Raw genomic sequence first — 21,707 nt, 5'->3', positions numbered from 1 at the left:
TCAGTGGGAAATGGTATTTCCCCTTGAAAGTCAAAATACATTTGAGCCTCAGGAATAAACAAGCCAAAGAACAAAACGTTTGAAAACTGTCAAATTAATAACAAATGATGATCAACCTCTATGCCTGGTTTAGATGATGAACGTGAGAATCTTCAGCACTGAAATCAAAACATTTGCAACATCTTTGCTCTTCCCACAAATAATGTCAGAATTCATCGAAACCTGCTGTTATTTATGACAAACAGATGAAAAGACCACAGACTGGACAGCTCGTCTTTAATAAGACTTAAGATGCTCCCACTGACCTTGTAACGCACATCAAAATAATTATAGCATATACACGCACCGGCATTTCAAACACAGATGAGTCCACGGCATCTCGATGCAAATGAGGAAAAACTGAGCCATGCTTGCACATGTGAAATAAAAACAGCTTTAACTGTAATATAGTGGAGCAAATCCCTAGTTTTAGGGATGTGACCGTGGATAACGTCTGGTTTCTTAATCATTAAGGTTGCACACTCATTACATCCAGTTCTGCGTACAATCAATCAAAGCTGAGACAGACGGCGTGTTCACACAGTAAGAAGCTGTTGCATTTGAACGTACATTTCAAATCTCCTTCCAGATTTCTCAGTTGATCTTTACAAAAACTGTCACAGGTAGCTTTATACAGACCAGGGCGTGTACTACCTGGCTTTCACTTAGAAGGTCTACTTAGAGCAAAGTAGCTTAAAATGAATCCCTTTCATACAGCTTTAATTCACAGACCCACCCCTCCTTTGTCCGTCACACAAAGTTAATTTACATTATTCACAAAAATGTACCCAGTCTTTTATATTTCTCTTTCAGTTAAATAACTAAAGAACAAAGAAAACAAACACTGCAGCTTCTTGTAATAATTACTCAGCTGTACTGTAATGTACAAAGGATGATACTGTCGAGTATTAAGGTGCATGGAATCGTCGCCACAGAGATCTTTACAAATTTTAACACTGATGCACCTGTGTTGCACGTAGCAACACCTTTCATCCTGTTTTGTCTTTCGCTCGTGTCCTGATGCTTGGTCGTCAACTTCCGTGGCCCACGTCATCTTCAGAGAGAAGCATGTTTGCTTTCAGAGGCTCAGGAAAAGGTTGTTGATTGGCACAGGTCACAGGGCTCCCCGTGCGAGCGTTGACGGGGCTGGCAAAGGTCAGTGGCCTGAGGCGACGAGCACTTCAACACTAGGACATGTCACAGGACCTCTGTGAGGGAGGCAGAGGGCGAGGGGTTAAGGGTCAGCAGCCACTGAGGATTCATCAACACATGCTAACAGACGAAACAATGCAGAGTCAACGTCTTTAATCTGAGTAATGACATGAGCTGGGCTTGTATCAAATTTTAACGGAATTTCAAGAAAATAAATGCTCGTTTCCCTCTACTGCTGTTTAGATTAGCAATAGAAGGCACCGTCTAGTCAGGAAACCATGATATCAAGCAAGCAAGTCGAACCTTGAACAGTGAAAGAAAAGTTTGTTTGTTTCATGTGCTTACATAAAGAATGTTAGTGCATTAATCTCTCACACATCTATCACAGGGTAACAGATCAATGAACCATAAGTTGTAGTGGGACTCTTGCCAAAGACAAGTGAAAACATCTTTTCCCTGGAGAAAAGCCTTCAGTGCTTCCTTTGCTCCTCTTTCAATGAAGAAATGCTCTATACATACTCTCTAATATAACTGATGCTACAGCAGCATCTATGCTAACGTCTTTAGGAGCCGCCATTGTTTTCCAAAGACAATAACAGCTGCCCTTATTGCCAGTAGTTCCTCATCGGACGCTAGGCAACGTGAACTTGAACTTGAAGGCAACGTGGATTCTCGGATTGCATGATCTCGAAAATTCAGCTGCCTTGCAAGTTGAAAAACCACCTCCACCTTCAACCATTTCTCAAGTAATTCTTCAAAATGCACAGAAAAAAATGTTGATGGAAACATGGCTGGTGTCTGTAAACCTCTGGCCTGGTGGCAATGTTAAATGCAAAAGATGTTGACAATGTTGCAGAAGGCATGAACCCATAAACCTTTACTGTCTTGTGTACGTAGGGGTAACGGAAAGGCCTCAACTCAAGTGAGAGACGTTTTACGGTCAAATGCAGCCAACATGTGAAATGAGTTGGTAATTGATGCAACACTGACTTATCTGACTGACAAGGCCACATGTCAGTTGAGGAAGGGCCCTACTCTCAACAAGTATGATTCAAATAAACCCTGGAGGCATGCCTCAAAATAAATTGATCCCCTATGAAATTACATTGTAACACTCAATCAGTCTCGCATATCAATACTCCCAATCGTAGCCCTCATCACGCATGCCATGCCAAGTCGAAGGCGCCTCGAGTGTCCACATTAACAAGAGTGAAAAATTTTACATGACTGAGTTAAAAGCAGGAGGCGTTGGAAGATGAAGGAGGTCTTCATTAAACTGTGATTTCACGCAAGAGGTCAGAGGGCTGGCAAAGGTAATCGTCTTCTGTTTGCTTTACATAGTATTTATAACTGCTAGCTTGTTTTCGGCTATCGGTTGAAGGTTAAAATTTAGCAAGAGGGAGTACGCAGGGTGCTGCTGACGTTGCCACTGGCAGGGGGTTGAGCTCGGGGTGATATGGTGCTTAATTGCTTTCGGGGTCCTGTTTCTAACCCCTGGCAGTGAAGCACTTGTGGATAGAGTCTCCTCATCGCCTTGGCCATTCTAAGAATTCCTCACTGGGCCCGAGTCAGTGGGGCTGCTGAATAAAAGCTGTCATCAGTATAAAGATACCCTGCTCCTCTTCGCCCTTCCCCACACTATTTCTTCCATATCCCATCTCCACCCCTTTGTGAGTGTAAGAGGATTCTCCCTGCCACACCATCCTCTCCTCAGGGGTTACTCGCTCTCACCAGGGTGATGACCTGCATGTTAGATCAAGTTCAGGTTCAGGTTCAGGTTCGTGGCTGCTTCCTGCCTGACTATGGTACCTTGTACTACAGTCTTTATTGGATAATGTGAATTTGGTCAAGTGGAAAACCAGATCAGTACAAGTAAGCACACAAGCTTGTTGCAAGTAAACCACGGCTCTGTCTGCTGCTACTTTTTATTGGGAACAGATGAGAAAACAAACCGAACTGGAAAACTGGCGGTCCTGGCTTAACCAGACCCTTTCACTCAAAATATGGCTGTTTGGCTACTAATATTGGATTATAGCCAAAATTACACCCTTTCTAAACTACACCAACCTTGAGAACAGCATGTCTTCATTTCTTTAGAGACTACTAAAAGCATGTCATTCACAGCTCAGTGATGTTCCTCCAGGTCATCCACAATGCTTCATCTAGATTTTTAGCTAATAACAAGAGAGTCTCTGGTCTGCTTTGAGTTGAGGATAAACACACATTTTGTTTCAAAGTACATTGCTATTATGGGAGATGAGTGTTTTTGCCATAAGTAAGGTGAGAAAACTGATACTCAAACATAAACATAAACAAAAACAGCTGCTTAGCTTAGCATAAAGACTGACAGCAGGGGTTGCCTGGGGTAAAAAATCCACTGGCCAGCACCTCTAAATCTGACTTAACACACCACATCTTATTTGTTTGAACCACAAATAAAAAAAATGTTGTTGTTTTACAGGGAGTTATGTGCTGGAGCTATCTCTCTCGGATGCAGTGGCTTCCTGAAGTCCTGCCCGGGCAACACATTGTTCCAGCACATATCTCCCCTGTAAACCCACAACTTGTCATTTTTACATTTCTGTTTTTGTTTGGATTAAACAAACAAGGTCTAATGTGTGGAACAGTGAGCATTAAAAGTGCTGGCAGTCTAGCTATTTCCCCCTGCTTCCAGTCTTTATGCTAAGCTCGGTTAATCAACTGCTGGCTGCAGCTTCATATTTACTGCACAGGCGTGAGAGTGGAGTCTCCTGCTCGTTCCACCACCTCCTATCATTAGAAGGACTGAGCAGACCTTTTCCACATCTGCTCGCCTCTTGTGGAACTCACTGCTTGAACTCGTTGGTATGATTCATAGTTTTTATCTTTCCTTTCTGCGACCACCTTTATGCTTTCACTGTTAGCTTACTTTAGCCTTTGACATCCTGCTTGCATTGTGTACCTGCAACATGCTGAGGCTTCATGGGGCCCGCCTTCTTCATGAACGAATCCTCGCTTTCAAACGCGAGGATCGGCTCGGTGGCCATGGTGGTCTCAGTCTTATCCCGTGCTCCGTTGGTGGTGTTGCCGTGATTGGCGAGATGGATGATGTCTCCGAAGTGGGCAGTGTCTCCTTTAGTGGACAGACCGTTTTCATGTCTCACTGGCTGGACCCCATTGACCACTTGGACCGAGGGGCTGCTGGGGAGGGGAGACAGAGCAGAATATGGTTATAGTTATGACGGGTCAGAGTGAGTCATTCAACAATGAGTCACCTCACTGCCGTCCAATTAAAGGAGTCTGTTAAAATCTACCCCAAGAAACAAAGAAATGTGTTCAAATTAAAAAAAAAACATTTCAAGAAACCAAATCATTCCCCCAGTATTGAAACTGTTTACTGCGGGTCTGAATCGTGTGGCTGCTTGTGTTTTCAGTTGAGGTTTATAACAATAACACTCAACTCCCGGTTTATTTTTCTGGCACACAAGTCTTACACTGTTCATGGTGGTCCTGCATCGATATGAGCACAAAGAAACTATCAAATTAAACTAAATTATCGATGTTAAAAAAAAAAAAAAAAAGGAGCATTATGTTTACCTTTCTTTGACATTGACCTGTCCATTTTCCGTCATGTTGTTGGGCTGCAGGTTGACCTCTGGCTTTGGCTGATATTCAGCAGATGCTGGAGGAAACAAAATAAAACAGCCGTTTATCCAGTGTAAACCATGCACACCAACATGATCGCATTGTTCGGCATCCAACCTTACCCTGCAGTGCATGCTCGACCACAGGGTGACAAACACCATTAATGGTGTAACAGCAGCGCGGTGGCTCAGTGGTTAGCACTGTCACCTCACAGCGCTGCCCTCTGTGCTGGATTCCCGGCCAGTGTGAGGCCTTTCACATTTTGTCTGGTGCTCCAGTTTCCATTAAAAACATGTATGTTAGTTTAATTCTCCCGTCCACTGGGCTAGAACTGGAGTGGGTCCCCGGGTGCTGCCCTGTGGCCGCCCACTGTTCCTAACACAGCATGGGTTAATGCAAAAAATGAATTTCGCTATGGGAATCAATCAGGGATAAATTAACGTCATCCTTATGAAGTGTGTCACGCTAAATTTGATAGGCAGGAAAGCCAGATTTCCTGGGGCATCTTTCCTAGTCCAGATCCTCCTAACTCAGCTCTGCTGAGGACACGGCTGTGGTCGAGACAGCTCTCCACTCCTCTGACTAGAATGGAGTCATGCCTGCCAGGCCTCCAACCACATCAGTGGCTGGCTAATGTCTTCCTGCATCTGAGAACTTTTCCACAAACAGCCTTTCTCCACATTGATCCCCCTTCATCTTACTCATCTACTGTATGTGACGTGGAAGCTTAGATGCTTCTTAATATACAGTTCTTGTGTTAAGAACAGAATTTCCCCATACTAAGAAGCTGTAGGAATAGTGGATACGACTAAGGCCTCTGCAACATCACATGAATCCTTATATTATTTCTTCTGTAAATGTCCGATAACTGCTGCAGGCTGTTGCCATGAGCCCACTCTTCCTCTCTAACTCCCGCGTTCCCAGAGCTTGGACAACATGTAAGCACACATGGGTCCTATTGCACAGAGAAGAAGAACTCAAACTGCAGCTGTGCAGGATATGAGACAGAAATATAATCTAATAACCCTTTGATACAAAGTGCTTCGCTGTGAAGCTGGCTCACATGGGAAATGAGAAGAAGAGTACAACAAATACCCCATGGTTTCATTTATTCAAACATATGGAAGAGGTATAAGAAGTAAAGGAGCGATGGTGCAGCGTCAGCCTAAAGGTGGGATACGTAACCCGAGTTTATGTCCCATAACATGAGGCAGATACTGTCTACTATGTAGTTCATGTGGTTGCTAAGTGAAGCAGGAAGAGTTAGAAATCCACTTCTATGTGGATTCCTGAAAACAGCTGGTCACACAGTATCCACTTTGTTTTAACTCCCTCCACAGATAACACATTAACAGGAGATCAATTAAGACAATTACCCTAAACGATTCCTGCAGATTAAAGGCTTGTCGCGTGTAATGATTTTCCTGCATCACTTGAGGATGTTTAGTGAAAGGCAGCCTCGCTCAGACTGCTGTTCCGCTTACCTTTGCTGCTCTCTGCCTCTTTGTCATTGACGTGTGCAACAGGGGAGGGCTTTGTCTCTTTCTGCGAACATGGGAAATGTTTTCAGTCATTTTCAACCGGACAGTTACAGTTTGGCTCATTGTTTCGGTTAAACTGAAGAGCAGATGTACCTTGTCGCCTCCATCTGTCTTACGTGTCCTCTTCATGATTTCATCCAGACGCTGAGAAGAGAAAGAGGAATAAGACAAGGAATGCCAAGACAGTGAGTGATCAGGGCAGATGTGTTTAGAAAGTTAAGAAATAAAGGACTCAGTTTTCAAAACACCAATCAAATGTGGATGTTATTAATGCATCATTCACAAAAAAACTGCACTGTTTAACTCTGGTAGGGTTTGGTTGAGTGGGCTGGACTGAGCCCACACACCTTGTTTTTCTAGAAACTGAGGTTTCACATTTTGCTTCACCAGTAAAAAAAAAAATTTCCTGTGTCTTGTATCCTGTCCATTTTGTTTGAAGTGAATGCACAGAGTCAAACTGAGGCCATTATGTCTCCAGGTGGAGGGCTGTGTGAATAATGATGAAGCAGCACTTGTGTATTCAGCTGGAACACCAGCGTAGGACGGTCGAACAGTTAACAGTATGATCGAGGAGAGACGATCAGTCTGTACTGTACTAAAATACAAACCATTCTGTGTGGCTAATTTTCATGCACAGAATGAAGATGTTGGATACAAGATGCGACCTTCATCTGAGGACACAGCTATCCTGAGATAGTGGGACTGTAACTGCAGCTGTCACTCATAAAAGCGAAGCGTTTGGAAGATCCAAGATTATTCACGGACAGCTCACACACTCATGGCTTTGGCCTCTGGTTTGGCTGCAGAACTTCTGTCTCAGGACTGAAGATTATTGTTTGTCTACTACACAGCTGTGTCGCCCCTCAGGAGTCTTTTAACCTGTGCTTACTGACCACAAACTTCTCTTTGTTGAGGTGATAATAACGGTGGGCTAGTCAGTTTTGGTAGAAGCCAGTGTAAACAGCTGAGTCTCACATAGCCAGACCTATCTCCTCAAAGGTCAGCTGTACCTATTATCATACTGGCTTGGTTGTATTTCTTTAAACCAGTCACAAGTGTCTTGAAAATTTGCATGTGGGAAGGTGAACCCTGGCATTAAAATGGCTAAATCCTTGCAAAAGAAAAGATAACGGCTGCTAGCTTGTTTACGTTCTCACTGTTAGCGACCAGGTTAGAGTAACTTTGCACTTTCAGCATAGATCAACGTGTAGGTTGCCAGCTCGGAGGTTATTGTTGTTTTCCATTGCGATGGGGATTTTGAGAACGGTAACATGCAGATAGCAGAAAGGGCGGCCAATGGCAGGCTCATACCCACAGGCTACATCCGGTGAATCAGACTAGTACCCGTGTGTTGTATGCTGTGACTAAGCGGTGAGTCTTTGGGGAATAGGACATGCTGTTCTTGTGGGCTAATTCCAGCAAGGAGGCAGGCCTGGCATGCTTAGATAAGAGCCTTTAACACATGGAGAAAAGATGAGAAGAGGGGAAGAAATGCTTAGCTAGCATACAGAGGCGTGAGCTTAATGAACATGTGGGTGGTGTACATGAGTAGATGGCTATTGTCACACACACACACATATCAGCACACATGTGCAGAGATCTACACAAATCTACACACAGATGACTGGCACAGCCAGGTCTCCATTATTATTAGTGTTTATATATAGCTTCATGCTCACACACAGCCTAAGCTCTATTAAATGGTGGCATGAAGACAGCCAATCCAGGATAAGCCAAAAACATCATTCATCTTGGTTTCAGGGCCTCGACTGTCAAGCCTGCTTTTGTCATGTCAAAACGCAGACCACAGAGTGAGCGTACCCCAGAATGTAAAACCTCCAGTGAGCGATGAGAGCTTATTATAAAGTCAGTACAGAACGGGCATCTCTGAGGTGTACGCAGTTGAGAGCAGACGCCCAGAACATCTATGAATGGATTTCCAGAAAATCCTCTTTATGGTCCATTAAGACTTCTGTTGTGAAATGGGTGACTTTAAAAGCTGAAAGGACAATGATGCTTGGACAGATGTTTGCCCTACCCTTTTCCTCTCCAGCCTCTCCTGCTCCTCCTTCTGGAAGTGCTTCTCCCTCTCCAGACGCTGCTTCTCCGCCTCCTCCCGGGCTTTAGCCTCAGCCTCTTCTTTCTGAAACACACGCAGGCGAGAATCCAACCACAGTTTTAATGCCGGCAGAAGGGGGAAAAAAAACTCAGCCAAAATAACATGCCTTTTACGTAACAGGGGTGTGGTTGCTCTCTGCAATTATTGTTTACAGCCACAAAAGGGATATTTTCCTGTACCTTTGAGCCAAAACGATCTATTTTCAACATTTACGGCCTCATGAGGATCATTCAAAGCGAAATACAATACTTCAGAATTTGCATAATTATATTGGCTCGTGTTTAACCACAAATGCCACTTCTGTGAATGACCACGAGGGGGTGGCAAAGCGTAAGCGCCGGTCAACAGACAGTTCACAGAGATAAGAGCTGATCAGGTTAGGGGTCTGCAGATAAACAAATACTGTAATGAATAGCAACATTTCCACATTTATCGGAAACCTGTTCCTACTAATCAAGCGTCAGGGCAAGAACATCCAAGCGATGTCAGGAACACTGGACTGTGGTTTTGGATGTTACCAGAAAAGGTCAGTGTGAGGTGAGCAGCTGAGCTCAAACAGTAAACAAGTGACACTGAAAAACTGCAGAGATAGGAGAGTGTAAAGGTTTGTGGTGCCTGGGAATAATCAGACCCATCCACTGCACCACATTAACACCCACCCTCACTTCCACGTCAGGTGCCTTCCCTGCATGCTGGCTGGTGGCAGTGAGCGTACCTGTTTCTGAAGGCGTAGGTTCTCCTCCTGCTCGGCTTTGGCTCTCTCTTGAGCCTCCTTCTCGTCCTGCAGGCGCTGGGCTTCGTCCCTCCGCCGCTGCTCCTCAGCCATGGCGCGGGCCTCCTCCTCCCTGCGTTGCCTTTCCTCCGCCTCCCTTGCGATTCGCTCCTCTCTCAGGATCCTAAAGAGATTGGGCATAAGTCTGAGGATAAGCATTTTCCACAAAATCATGTGCCAGAAACTCGATGCGGTAAATAACTGAAATAATTCTAGTGACAGGACATTTCCTCTGTCATTTCTGCTATTTCTGCTGAGCTGCACGAGCAATGAGAAAGCAAACTATTTAAGGAAATGGAAACAATTAGAAGTATGAGTGCCAACAAGAGATCACAAGCAGGCTGCCTGAATGCTAAAACACACCACGGCCAGAGCAGAATGACATCTCATTCAGACATGCATGTACTTTGATAATGCAATCCTGTTCAGTTTTACGCATTTCTTTTTCATTTATTACATGAGAACTAGCTTAATGTCCTCAGTGATGTTTGTTTTGCAGCATAAAACCAGCGATAGCACAATATTCTAGACAACCCATGCTATACTTCAGCATTTGTTCAAATGGCCGAGGGTGACATTGCAAATGTGACTTTTAATAATGTAATGATAATTTAATAAGGGTTCATCTAGTCTCCTTTGTGACCTTCTGTACAATTCTTGAGAAGGCTGACAGGGATAAAAAAGAAAGTAATGGGTAGTTAGAGGTATAATGTGTAAGAATTAGCCATCTGTCAATGGTTCCTCCACACATGTCACCAGAGTAACCACTAACTGCTGCTCATTATACTCCTTGCTGTAGCTATGAGCTGCCATTACATAGTTAGCTCAGTTAGCCATGCAGCTAGCAGACCTATTAGCTGACAGGAGTTGGTGGTTGTTGTAACAGTGGAACGATGGGACGGTTTTGGTTATACTATTGGACAATCACCTCTTGAGGTACAAAGTGGTAGAAGACTGCATGGGATGCAGCTAGCATAATGTTACTTTATTTAACATTTGAAACTGACATTGTGGCCTCATCTTCCAAATTGTACCGTTTGAAATAACCATTAAACTCCAAACCCTCTGACCTCTCCTTCTCCTCCTGCTCGCGGCGCTCCTGCTCCTCCCTCTCCCTCTGCTCTCGGGCCTGCCGGCGTTTCTCTGCCAGGATGCGAGCCGCCTCCTCCGGGTCATTGGTGCCCGCCATGGGCTTGGCTGATGGAGAGGGCGCAGGTGACGGAGCTGAATGGGCCGGCTCAGGTGAGGGGGGGGCTGCAGTGGTTGTAACTGGGGTGCTTGATGCAGCGGTGGAGGACACATGGATGGCAGGAACCACAGGGGAGCCTAAAGCAGGGAAAACATGTGTCAAACAAGAGACAATAACACAGTGATCTTGTGCTTTTATACAATTATTTATGCTTCCCCACAAATAACGAGTTTGAACGCCCCGTCTGAGGATCATTATTAACGACACATTCAACCGCAGCGTTTTCTCTTCACATGCACTGTGAAACATTCTGTCCCCAGCAACTGCAAATTATAAACAGCCGTGGCTTCAGCCTAAGAACTTGGTAATTACATAATTAAGGCTGATTAGTGCAGCCTCTTAGTGCTGTGTGTGAGCAGACACAGGCCGTGGAGCTGTGTGTGGCTCACTAACTACATTCCCTTTGTTTTCATGGTTAATTTAGCCTGATGGTAATCTCTGTCTGTTGCTTCTTACAGACTTTCCAGGCTTGTTCACTTTTTCCATTTTGTCCATTCTTCTGGCCAAGAAGAGACCAAGTCAGACAGAAGAACTCTTTGGGAATAATAATTAATAAAAAAAAAATAGTACAGTATGACTCAGTTTTGGAGGGAAGCTAAATCCAGATGTGTTGTATCATAGTGTTGGGCAAACAGGACAGTTGATCGCTGCGGAGATGAGAAATTGCAACAAAAGGCAGATTATTGAGCCGTATACTCTTCTACAGAAGAAATCCAGAATAATTTTTACTTGAGGTCGCTCAGTGGTCAACACATGATTATGAACACTTGATAGTAGGTGGTCAACCACGGTAGCATCCTCTCTGTGTCTGCTGCTGAAGCTAACGAGATGAGGATGAAAGCTCCGGAAAGAACTAGTAAAGTGGATCTTGAATTAAGACTTTTTGACAAACTACTATTTCCAATGTCATGCATGAACTTTTGCACTTCATGCTCCAGAAAAAAGGCTAAATATAGTTAATGTTGTCGCTGTTGTGGCTCAGATTTGTAACGATAATGACTTGGACAAACTGAGCTACATTTTTACTGCCTTCAGAGTAGAGACCTCCAAACAGGAACTACATTTTGTCCCTGCTACTTCCAGTCAAAACGAAACTTTAGTTCCTGAGTGTTTCTGCAATGGAAAAGTATAATGAACAGCAACTCTAGACTGATGCTCATTGACCTTTTCAGTGCAGCCCAGTCAGAAATAATCACCATCCAAACTTTTCTGCACTCACTCTTTCTCTCCTCGGGTGTGGCGGGCCTGCGGGGCTCCTTCACTCTTTCAAGGGGGGCAGGGGAGGAGGTACGGTGGTCTATCCTGGCCGGGGTCCTGGCTCTTTTGGGCCGACCTTTAGGAGTCGACGGGCTTCCACGTGTGGATGAAGGCTTCGGAGAGGCAGCGGGGCTGGGAGAGGCGGTTCTGCCCTTAGGCGTGGCCGGGGACGACGGCCGTTGTCTTGATAAAGGACTGGGACTGAAAGACAAAAAATGATGTCAGCGCACACTAAGTTGGCCACATTATTCTCTCAGACCTGGGCTGAAATGACACATGTCCTGAAGAAACCTGACTTCAGCACTCAAACATTGCATCAGCCTTAAAGTGCATCCCAGCTACACACAGGCAATGCAACACTTGGGAAACATCCATTATGCTGAAGAGGAAGTTTTTTCCCTCCGGCTCTGACAGCTCTGCCAAGCTCTTTGCTGCCTTTTTGTTGAGTCAAAAGACCTCTTTTCTCCTATTCCATCCCTTCTGTCATGGACGTCATGTATTTCAGCAGCCTGGGGGTAAGAGGGGAAGTGACCACTCGTCCTGGGATCTTTCACTCGGAGCCTTGGCTCAAACAGAGCATGAAATGTGCGGTCATTATCGTGCAGACGTAAACACGGTCGCTCTGGCTAACCCAGCCGCTGACCAGAAACAAGCTGCGGGTCGAGGGGATGTGAGGTTAACTTGGTTTACAACATGGTCAGAGTGAATGTCCCAATATCAGATTATCATATGTCTGATTATTCAAATGGTTCTCAGCATCTGTAAAGTCATATTTCTTTGAAGTTGGGACAGTGGCTTTAGATTAGAAGCCTTAGATGAGGTTTGTTGGGCCTTTTTTAGTTGGAGCTTTCATACTTAGATATATATCTATTCATATATTCACTGTGTTCAGTTGTTATAGATATCTGATTAACGAGAGAGAAGAGCAGCAGTGGATTGATTTTCATAATAGTGTCTGATTCATTTCCTGTTAATCAGCCGACATATTAATCAGCTAATTCTTTCAGCTCAACTGTGATTACATGTAGCACTCGTAGGATTGCTTGATTAACTGATTGACTGACTGACAGAAGGATTAATCCTTTGTCGTTCTTGAATAGGGTATGAAATTGAGAGTTACATTCAATCAAAGGAGAGGAAGGTGACTGCAGTTCATGTCAGGAGGAAGCTGTTGTTGACTTGATCTCATCCAATATGACACAAACAACTGAGATAAATAAAGAGAAGTGGAAATGCTTTACCTTGGATCAGGCCTGTGTCTCATGCTGGGTAGAGACTGCCTCTTCTTAAGCACCTTGTCTTTAGCGAGGGCACTCTTCTCCTTCTCATTCTCCCGTTCCTTGTCTTTCTTTTCTTTCTTGTTTTTATCCATCTGTATGAAAAAATAAGACAAGATATGCTCTGGGTTGTTATACATTAAGTACAGGAAACGGGGAAGTCTGGTCAGGGGCCATGACTTGCTTTCTTGGCAGCAGTTCAGTCCAACAGTAACACCATTAAATGTTCAGTCAGTTTCGGGTGAATGGTAAACGCGTTCGTAGAAACAGACTCAGCTGTTCTGAATTTCATGGCTGTTTGGCAACGCTCTTCTTCTGGAGAACAGCTTCCTCTTGATAAAGTCTAACCCTGCTGCAACTGTCCAAAGGCTGTGGCTGCAATTGAGTGTCGGAGAAGACGATGACAGGGCAGAGGCTCATTAGGCAGACTTACAGGCGTGGAGCTCCGTCTGTGTTGGCGCTGGGTGATGTCGGGTGTGCTGGACGTCACTCTCCAGCGGTCGGAGCAGCGGTGGTGGGGCTGGTGGGCGCACAAGGTGAGGGGACTGGCTGAAGCCGAACGGGGACAGAGAGGAGAGTCTGAGGAGGAAAGTGATTCTACATTTAAAGCTCGTCGACACTCATACGGCGGCGTAATTTAATGGATTTACTGTGACACAAACTTGTTTATCCGTCTTTTTTTTTTTTCAACTTACGACCATCTTTGCTATTGTTGAGGACACTTGCTGCACTGCGGCTCCTAGCGAGGAAAGACAGCGTTGGCGTCATCAGCCGGTCGACTATGCTGCTCTCCCATGGACTCAGTGCAAGGCTACGGGCTGCAGGCCGGAGAAACAGATCAATAAATGTATGTTTTTCTATTAACTTCAAAGATATGTCTTAAATCGATGTCCTCACTTGAACCAGAACTTTGCTGTAAGTACATCATCCCCAAAATGTGGTTAAACCTGAAGTATTAGAGGAGGCTGAGCCCACTGAAAATCAATCTTTGAAGAGTTGTCTCCTTCATTACCCACAGACTCTATTAAAATAAAGTCTAAAATTTGTCACAAAAAGGGAAATTTAAAGAAACAGCGATTCAGGTTAAGGCTCACATGCCTGCAAGCCACAAAGACCCAATCAAATACACAAAACCCCAAAAACCCACCTCAGTGCCGCCCATTGAGATTAGACGAGACAGAAAATGAGCTTAGTAAATGTGTCTCCTATAACCTTGGGCTGTCGTGGTACCACCCAGGAGAGAGAGAGTTATTTGAAAAGCTCGTCTAGACAGTGAGTCAGTTATTTATAACCACAGCCTTGAGCATACAAGCAGAGAAGAAGAGGAGCGGAGACTCATCAGTATTTATTTGGGGGAGACACCTTCTTTTTGGCTTCAAGGTGCAGCATGTGGACGGTGTTGCAGTGAATATTCGCAGACAGGGTGTGTAATTGAGTTTGGATGAGACGAGAGCGACAGGAGGGATAGAGTTGTTACCTCTCTATTTTTTCCAGCAGCACACAGGAACAGTACCTGCTCCGAGGGAGTTTTCAGAATACATTATCTCCTGAAAAATGCTGAATCACTCACTAACTTTACAAACTCAGAAGTTTCTCCCTGTATGCCGGAGTACACCGTGACCTGGTTATCTTTCCAGCTGCACTCATCCAAAGCATGGAGAAAGGCTGATTCAAAGAAATATTTGTCATTTCTAAACCACACCCACCTCCATGTCATCACTCAGCAATGCATTCAACACAGTAAAAGACATCCCTTCTCCAGTATGTTATGATGAAAATGAGCACAAAAGGATCCAATCAACTGTGCAAACATATGAAATGGCACCAACACAATGAACCAACCAAAGGAGAGTAAAAAGACAGCAAAACATGAACACAGTACATAACCCACATTAACATACGGGCATGCAGAGCATGTCAAACTAAACACCCACCCAAATTCTGAGGAGGTGGGGAAAAAAAAGAACTCAGTGGTTTTGGAAGATGGAAATGGGTCAGCTGTCAACCATCAAGCACAAGAGAGGGACTGAAATCAGAGAGGGGAAGAACTGAAAAAATAGAGGACAATGATGGACGGGTTCAGAGGTGTTGGCGGTGGCAGAGTGATGGACACAGTTAAACGGGAGGAGGGGGCATTCCAGATGTTGCCTTACTTCTGCTGGGGGAGTTCCAGAGCGTGGCGGAGGACTTGGACAGTCGCTTGTTTATAACAGAGTCCACGTGTTTGGGCAGGTTGACCGTTGACACAGAGCATCTGCCTAAGAAGCCAAGAGAGCGCCACACAGATGTTCACACAGGTCACATGGTTGAGAGGGAGAATGGGAACGTCTGTGGCGTCATGTGTTACGCTCGAATGATGCCTCTACAAACATACACCCACACGCTGTAAAAGAACGTGTTTGTAAGGTGAGCAACCCCCATTAAAGCAGATTCCTGTGCGCTGACCGTGTGTATAACAACATCCACTGCTTTACGGTACAAGCACGCACACAGGACGCCATATGTTCGCCTCAGCGAGCCTTCGGGTGAGCAGGCCGGCATCAGAAATGATTTATTGTTTCTTTCCAGACACAGTGTCACTATTACTCTTGATAATCCACACAATGCACTGTTAGCATTTCAGCCCACTGAAAACTGCAAGCAGTGAGGTTTGTGGATTATCCGGAGTAACCAGGACATTATGTTGTAGTCAATGAATATTTAAAATGTCATTTTTAATGCTGTGAGCACAGCTCCAGTTCCATTCAACTCCACTGAGTTAAGTGGGAAAATAAGTTTGCTTTTTTGGGGAATTTGGGTGAAATGACCCTTTAAGGTTCTCAAAATTCCACTTCAACGTAGGTTTATACATACTTCACAATGATACCAATACCAAAAAACATGTCAACCACACTTAGTAAAGCTACCAACAGAACTGATGAACAAGAAGCGACAACTCAAAACAACCATGACCACCAAACAGTGATGGAAAGAGGCTGCTGAGAAACAAACGAATTTCATTTCATGACGTGAACCAGGACTTCAGAAAAGGGCAAAACCTTGAATCCTTGAGACCATCTGCATACAAGTCCGTTTACTACACTGCAAGCAAATGAACACTCTTTATCTCGCTTTATCCAAACGTCACCAGACATGATTCAGACAGGCGACAGGAACCGTATTAAAGTAGGCCTGTACCAAAACATTGCTAATCCTTTTTAAAATAGAGCTCAATTGAAAACAGTACAAAGACTATATATTTAATGCTTTAGCTCGTCAACTTCATTGATTCTGAATTTGATGCAGCAACACAATTCAAACAAGTTCCAAAAACACCTGTTTGGATCATTCCACAGGTAAACAGGTTGATTGGTAACAGGTGATAGCATCATGATTGGGTCTGAAAGGGGCATCCTGAAAGGCTCAGTCATTCACAAGCAGGGATGGAGCGAGGTTCACCACTTTGTGAACACATGATTGGATAAGGGATATTACTACATGAGCTTAGGAATAATCCTTAAAGCCGTTGTTGGTAAACACAGTTCGTTTGCAAATAATTGTTTTGGTTTTTTTTTTAATCAGGGTTGCAAATAGTGGGCAAGGCAGTGTCCTTCTTGACAGAAGCCAGGACGAGAACTTTATGTATTTCCTAAATGACATCCCAAACTCTCAGCCTTTCCACTGCACCCTGTTTACGCTTGTTTACTCCCATCATCTGACAGGCTGGTGAGGGAGGAGGGAAGGCAGAGATTGATTAGAGAGTCAATAATTCCCCTGGCATATGGCAGAGGCGATTACACGACATAAGATAGACTCGGGACTCTTCAGATTCAGAGCCTGAAGTTGGGAGGATGGCACAGAAGCATCCATCAAGCTGTTGTCAAAACACCATTTCTAAAGTTTTACCTTGCCTCTGCAGCCAATGCAGACTCTGATCTGCTGTTGGACAGTCAGGACACTTATCAGTTAAAATGAGGCATCATTCGACATCATACTGTGGCTCGTCAATAGAACGCTGCTTACTGCAACTGCTGCAATAAAGCAGCTGAATACACTTCGACTTTGTGCGATCAATACAGTCTGGTCATGATCAAGGGCTATTGATCCCGAACTAATGTGTAAACAGCCTGCTAGCACAGAGCTGCAGTGGCTGAGACGTCAGAGGAATTGGTGTGTTAAGGTGGAGGAGTGTGACTGATGCAGCGAAGACACATCAAATATGACAAGACAAAACCTCTGGAGCAGTCCAGATCTGCCTGGGCAACATTTGTGGCTGTGCACCTGCCAATGTCTTATGTAACCCCAGCGCTGAGCATGAAACACGGTACAAGTGACGAGGCCATTTGCGTCGTCTTTCTTCTCCCTAAATTCATCAAAATTCAGTTTTGACAACTGATTCATTTTTTCAAGGCATTTATCAAGCAAAGAACAGAACATCTGCTGGTGTTAGCTTCTCAAATGTTAAGTTTTCTTGTTTTTCAGTTCAAGATTTTGGGGGTTTTGGTCAGTTGGTTGGACAAAAGCTGGCAAATGTCCCTTCAAAGACATCAGGCAGCTGTCAGTCAATGAAAGAAAATAGTGTCAGAGTCAGGTCTGCTTCTGATTTCAAAGGTGTTTCTACTAAAATAAAAAAATATATATACATCCAAAATAATGATTTTCAGTGAAAACAATGAGCTGTATGAAGAAGACTGGTGCTAAAATAATCCTCTAATGGATTTAATTGGTTAATGGCACTGAAACATGAGCCAATAACGGTGAATAAAAACCTCACAGACAGACAGAATCTATAGCCATTAAAAGTGGGTGTACATTGCACTGATGCCACATTCCAGCAGGATAACAAAAAGTGAGTCCTGCGGGTTTAATTTCAGGGAGGATGTGTATCAAGATTGAATCAGCGTACTCACTTTCTTTCTGGCTGGAGTTCTGGCTTAGCGCGCCGGCCCAGGACCATCTTTGCTGGCGGATTTCTGCCCACGTCTTCTTGGTTGACCTATGGATGGCTGCCTCGTAGCGCTCCTGGAAAGGATACAGGAACAGATATCAGTTGTTTAAATGCCCAATGCAACAAAGTCAATATGCAGCACTGGGATGCACGGTGCGTCCTCCACCTGAAAAGCCTGGATTCAAACACCCGGCCTGCAAGTGGAAGAGCGTTAAAATTTCCCTTCTGGGTATCAATGCAGAAGTCCAACACCATCACATGTTGAACAGGTTATTTTTAACATAGCCAGTGTGCTCGTCCAAACGTACTTTATTCTTCTCCAGTTTCTGTTTCTGTCTCTCCTCCAGGGCGGCTCGTCGCTTTTCCGCCTTAATCCGCTGTTCCTCGAGTTTCCTGCGGCGCTCCTCCAGCTGCTGCTCCCTCAGCTGCCGTGCCTTCTCCTCCTTTTCCAGCCACTGGGTCTTTTTAGCAGCTGAGATGGGACAGAAAACACGGTCAAGAGAGTAACACTTTAGCAAAGGAGCTTTGGACAAAGCAGCCCTCGCTCTCTTCGCTGCCCTTTCAAAATAATGTTTGCATTTTCTTTGAAAGTTTTATCAGTATTGACTTAAAAGAGCAATGTGATATCTGCTGAGACCTACTATTTGACACATCTTTTGATGGGTAGGGGATTTTCAATGAAAATCCTGCTTGAAGCTTGAAGAAATATCCAAAAAGTCAACCCTCTCTAATGTTTACTTCACATCTAAAGCCGTCTTTGAATAAAACACGATGCCCTTCACCTCACTCGTACTTTGTGTTTGGAAAAATAAATTCAATTACTTGACTCCTTCAGAGAATACCGCATAATGCCGGGACAGATACAGTACTTCTTAAGTGACACTTTCATACCACACTAATCGCATCAAGCCTCCACGTCAGCTTCAATAAACCACACACTTTGATATGGAAATCGTCTCCTTGTCCCTGGGCCATTCAAAGAGGGCGTAAAGAAGCCTTTCGCAGCTGCCTCTCTGTGTACACAACTCACCATATTTCTTTCAACTCCAAAGCAAAACCTCCATGAAGAATCAGCCTCTGCAAAGAGGCGAAGCTTAGTTCTCTAAAGCACTTGATGCAACAAAAGCAACTGGTTGTGGGTTTCAGATTATGGTGACGGATCATTGCAGAGATGCCGCAGGCTGGAGGGGTTAAAATTTATTGGGAGGCACACACTTCGGCTTTTCTCTGAGAGGGGGACAAAAGGCTGAGTTATACCGAGGCCTCGCTTGCCAGCTCCTTGCGGCAGAGAAAATATCTGCTGCAGTGCGTATCTCAGCTCATCACAACTTGATGGCCTCGATTTGAGAGAAGCCACGGCTTTACCTTCCAGTGATACAGACCTGTACTACAACGGAAACTGCTTCATAATTCATCCAATGTGCTGTGATGAGAACAGAGGGGGGAGTCAACTGCTGAAAGTGCCATGTTTCAGGCTTGCTTAGATAGATTAGATCCACATCCATAACATTCCCACATCCTCACAAGGGAAACCTTTAGGTCACAGACTTCATATGTAAAAAGACTGGACCCACTCTTAGCAGGCAAATCAAGTCTGTGAGAGTGTGTGACACTCGCTGATTGAATATTTGACTCATTCAACAGAAGCGTTCCAGTGGTTTTCCAGCCGGGGGCTTTAAGTGACACACAGATGTCCAATTCTGAATATCTTAACCTTGACATTGCTTTAAAATACATTCCACAGCTCCCTGCTGACAGTGATCAGCGCTGACAAGCAGTGCTGGGACCAACTATAGTAAGATCATTAAAAAATAATAGACAGCGTGCTGCTCTAACCTGGTACATGAAGTATTTATACCATCCCACCAAAGACAGACAAGGCAGGAGAGCAGCTTCTGTGCGGCCAATTCCCTGATGCAAGACTTTCACATAACAAGGAATCAATGAGATACAAGCTCGGATGTGCAGGGATTCTCTAATTGTGCCCCTTTTACTACTAAACTAGTGATACTGCTGGGCAGGGTTGATAAGATCTCTTTTAAGCTGGTCTTGTAAACACACGCTTGGGCAGGATCTCATCTTTTATCCAGGTCTGACAGAGTATTAGATCAGAGCTGTACCATCTGGCGTGCCCCAGTGATCGCCCAATTAAACCGATCCACGCTATGCAGTGTGTCAAAGTCATCTTACACACAGCTGGATCAGACGACACAGCACGACTGAGAGTACGAGTATGATGGTTTCAAGAAATCAGTGTCATGTGAGGACATATGTCATGAATTCATTCTTTCTGTGTCCATTTGTGTCCAAATGTCATAAAGGTAATGTTGCCTGAAGCTAGCTTTAAGAAGACTGAATGGAACCAGGGCCAATATAACATACCCAGACTCTAATATACCTGTGTCTACGTCGAAGATAATGAACACAGGCTGCGTGAGATTCCCTTTATACCATTCAGCTCTGTATCTAAACAAGCGAACGCTAATTTCCATATTTTCTATTTCAGGAACTGTGTGATTTTGTGTTTGGCCATATTAAGTTGTTTAGATGTAAATTCGCAGCCAAGACAGACTGGCTGCAAGCATCTCTGAAACCTCCAACTTCTCCACTCAGATGATAATCATAGTAGTTTTGCGGCATGTGGTTCAAACATGCTATCTGAGGAGCTCTGTGGTGCAGTTGGAATATGTGGATGAGCAAAGTTCAAACTCGGGGCATGTTGCATCTTATACGTGAACCGAGAAAGAACCAATAGTGAATTCTACTTGCAGATAAATGATTGGTTAAGAGATCAGATTATGCCTACGTTATTTTTACGAAAGACACACATTTTGATGATGTTCAGAGAGAGAAAAGGTTAAAATTAGTTGAAATTTCTGTGATGAAAAAATAAAACAACCATGACATGATCCACAGGGATTAAATGAATGAAACCACTACAGGGCTGGGCAATATGACCGAAACTCTGCATACTTTACAAACTGACAATTAAGTTTCTGTTATGTTTTCCCTTCAGTCAGGGCTCCCTGATACTGACAAGTCTACAATATATCTTCTGAAAGGGACAATAGGATTGGTGCTTTTATTTTGTAACACTAATTCAAAACATAAATAAAACCGAATGTGATCATTTTCTGATCTTTTTTACTCTTTGACAAACAATATATGTAATGATTTTTGTAAATATCTGCTTATTCTGAATTTGATGCAGCAGCATGTTTCAAACAAGTTGGGACAGGAGCAACTAAAGACTGAGAAAGATGTGGAACGCTCCAAAAACACCTGTTTGGATCATTCCACAGGTAAACAGGTTGATTTGTAACAGGCGATAGCATCATGATTGGGTATGAAAGGGGCATCCTGGAAAGGCTCAGTCGTTCACAAGCGAGGATGGAGCCAGGTTCACCACTTTGTGAACGCATGATTGGATAATGGAGATTAATACATGAGCTCAGGAACACCGCTGTTGGTTCGTTTGTGAATATCTGAATTCGGTTTTTATTTACGTTTTAAAGAACGTCCCAATTTTTTGGGAATCAGGTTTTGGCAAACTGCTCTGTTATAAAATAAGAGCTGGATGAGAAGCCTGTGACTCATGTTTTTTAGGGGATGGTTCTTGAAGCCATACATGAAGGAGAGACTGTCTGCATATTGGTGCGTTTTCAGGTTATTGCCCAACTCTAGTTAAAACTACTGAACTTCATTAAGTTGAGACATCCAAATGAAACAGAAAGCTCGAAACGGGACATC

At 44.1% G+C, this 21,707-nt stretch overlaps 1 protein-coding gene across 5 annotated transcripts in view; it reads right to left on the bottom strand.

Moving 5' to 3' along the window:
* Positions 1–259: 259 nt before the first annotated feature.
* Positions 260–21,707, bottom strand: part of map7d1a (MAP7 domain containing 1a) — a 40,794-nt gene continuing 19,346 nt past the window's right edge. For 2 of the 5 annotated variants that reach the window (XM_076736692.1, XM_076736694.1), the window contains 15 exons: positions 18,266–18,429; positions 17,920–18,031; positions 15,184–15,288; positions 13,726–13,848; positions 13,464–13,609; positions 12,995–13,125; positions 11,716–11,954; positions 10,318–10,573; positions 9,191–9,371; positions 8,395–8,499; positions 6,450–6,500; positions 6,300–6,360; positions 4,768–4,852; positions 4,133–4,371; positions 260–1,247 (listed from right to left, as the gene is read on the bottom strand). In XM_076736692.1, coding sequence (XP_076592807.1) covers positions 1,237–1,247; positions 4,133–4,371; positions 4,768–4,852; positions 6,300–6,360; positions 6,450–6,500; positions 8,395–8,499; positions 9,191–9,371; positions 10,318–10,573; positions 11,716–11,954; positions 12,995–13,125; positions 13,464–13,609; positions 13,726–13,848; positions 15,184–15,288; positions 17,920–18,031; positions 18,266–18,429 — 2,009 coding nt within the window. In that variant the 3' untranslated portion in view covers positions 260–1,236. The remainder of the gene's footprint in view (positions 1,248–4,132; positions 4,372–4,767; positions 4,853–6,299; positions 6,361–6,449; positions 6,501–8,394; positions 8,500–9,190; positions 9,372–10,317; positions 10,574–11,715; positions 11,955–12,994; positions 13,126–13,463; positions 13,610–13,725; positions 13,849–15,183; positions 15,289–17,919; positions 18,032–18,265; positions 18,430–21,707) is intronic. The other 3 variants (XM_076736695.1, XM_076736696.1, XM_076736693.1) reach the window with 2 other exon arrangements.

This window comes from Chaetodon auriga, chromosome 8 (genome assembly GCF_051107435.1).
Source record: "Chaetodon auriga isolate fChaAug3 chromosome 8, fChaAug3.hap1, whole genome shotgun sequence".
Taxonomy (NCBI): Eukaryota; Metazoa; Chordata; class Actinopteri; order Chaetodontiformes; family Chaetodontidae; genus Chaetodon; species Chaetodon auriga.
Note: the sequence above shows the minus strand (reverse complement) of the source record. Positions and strands in the feature narration are given on the sequence as shown.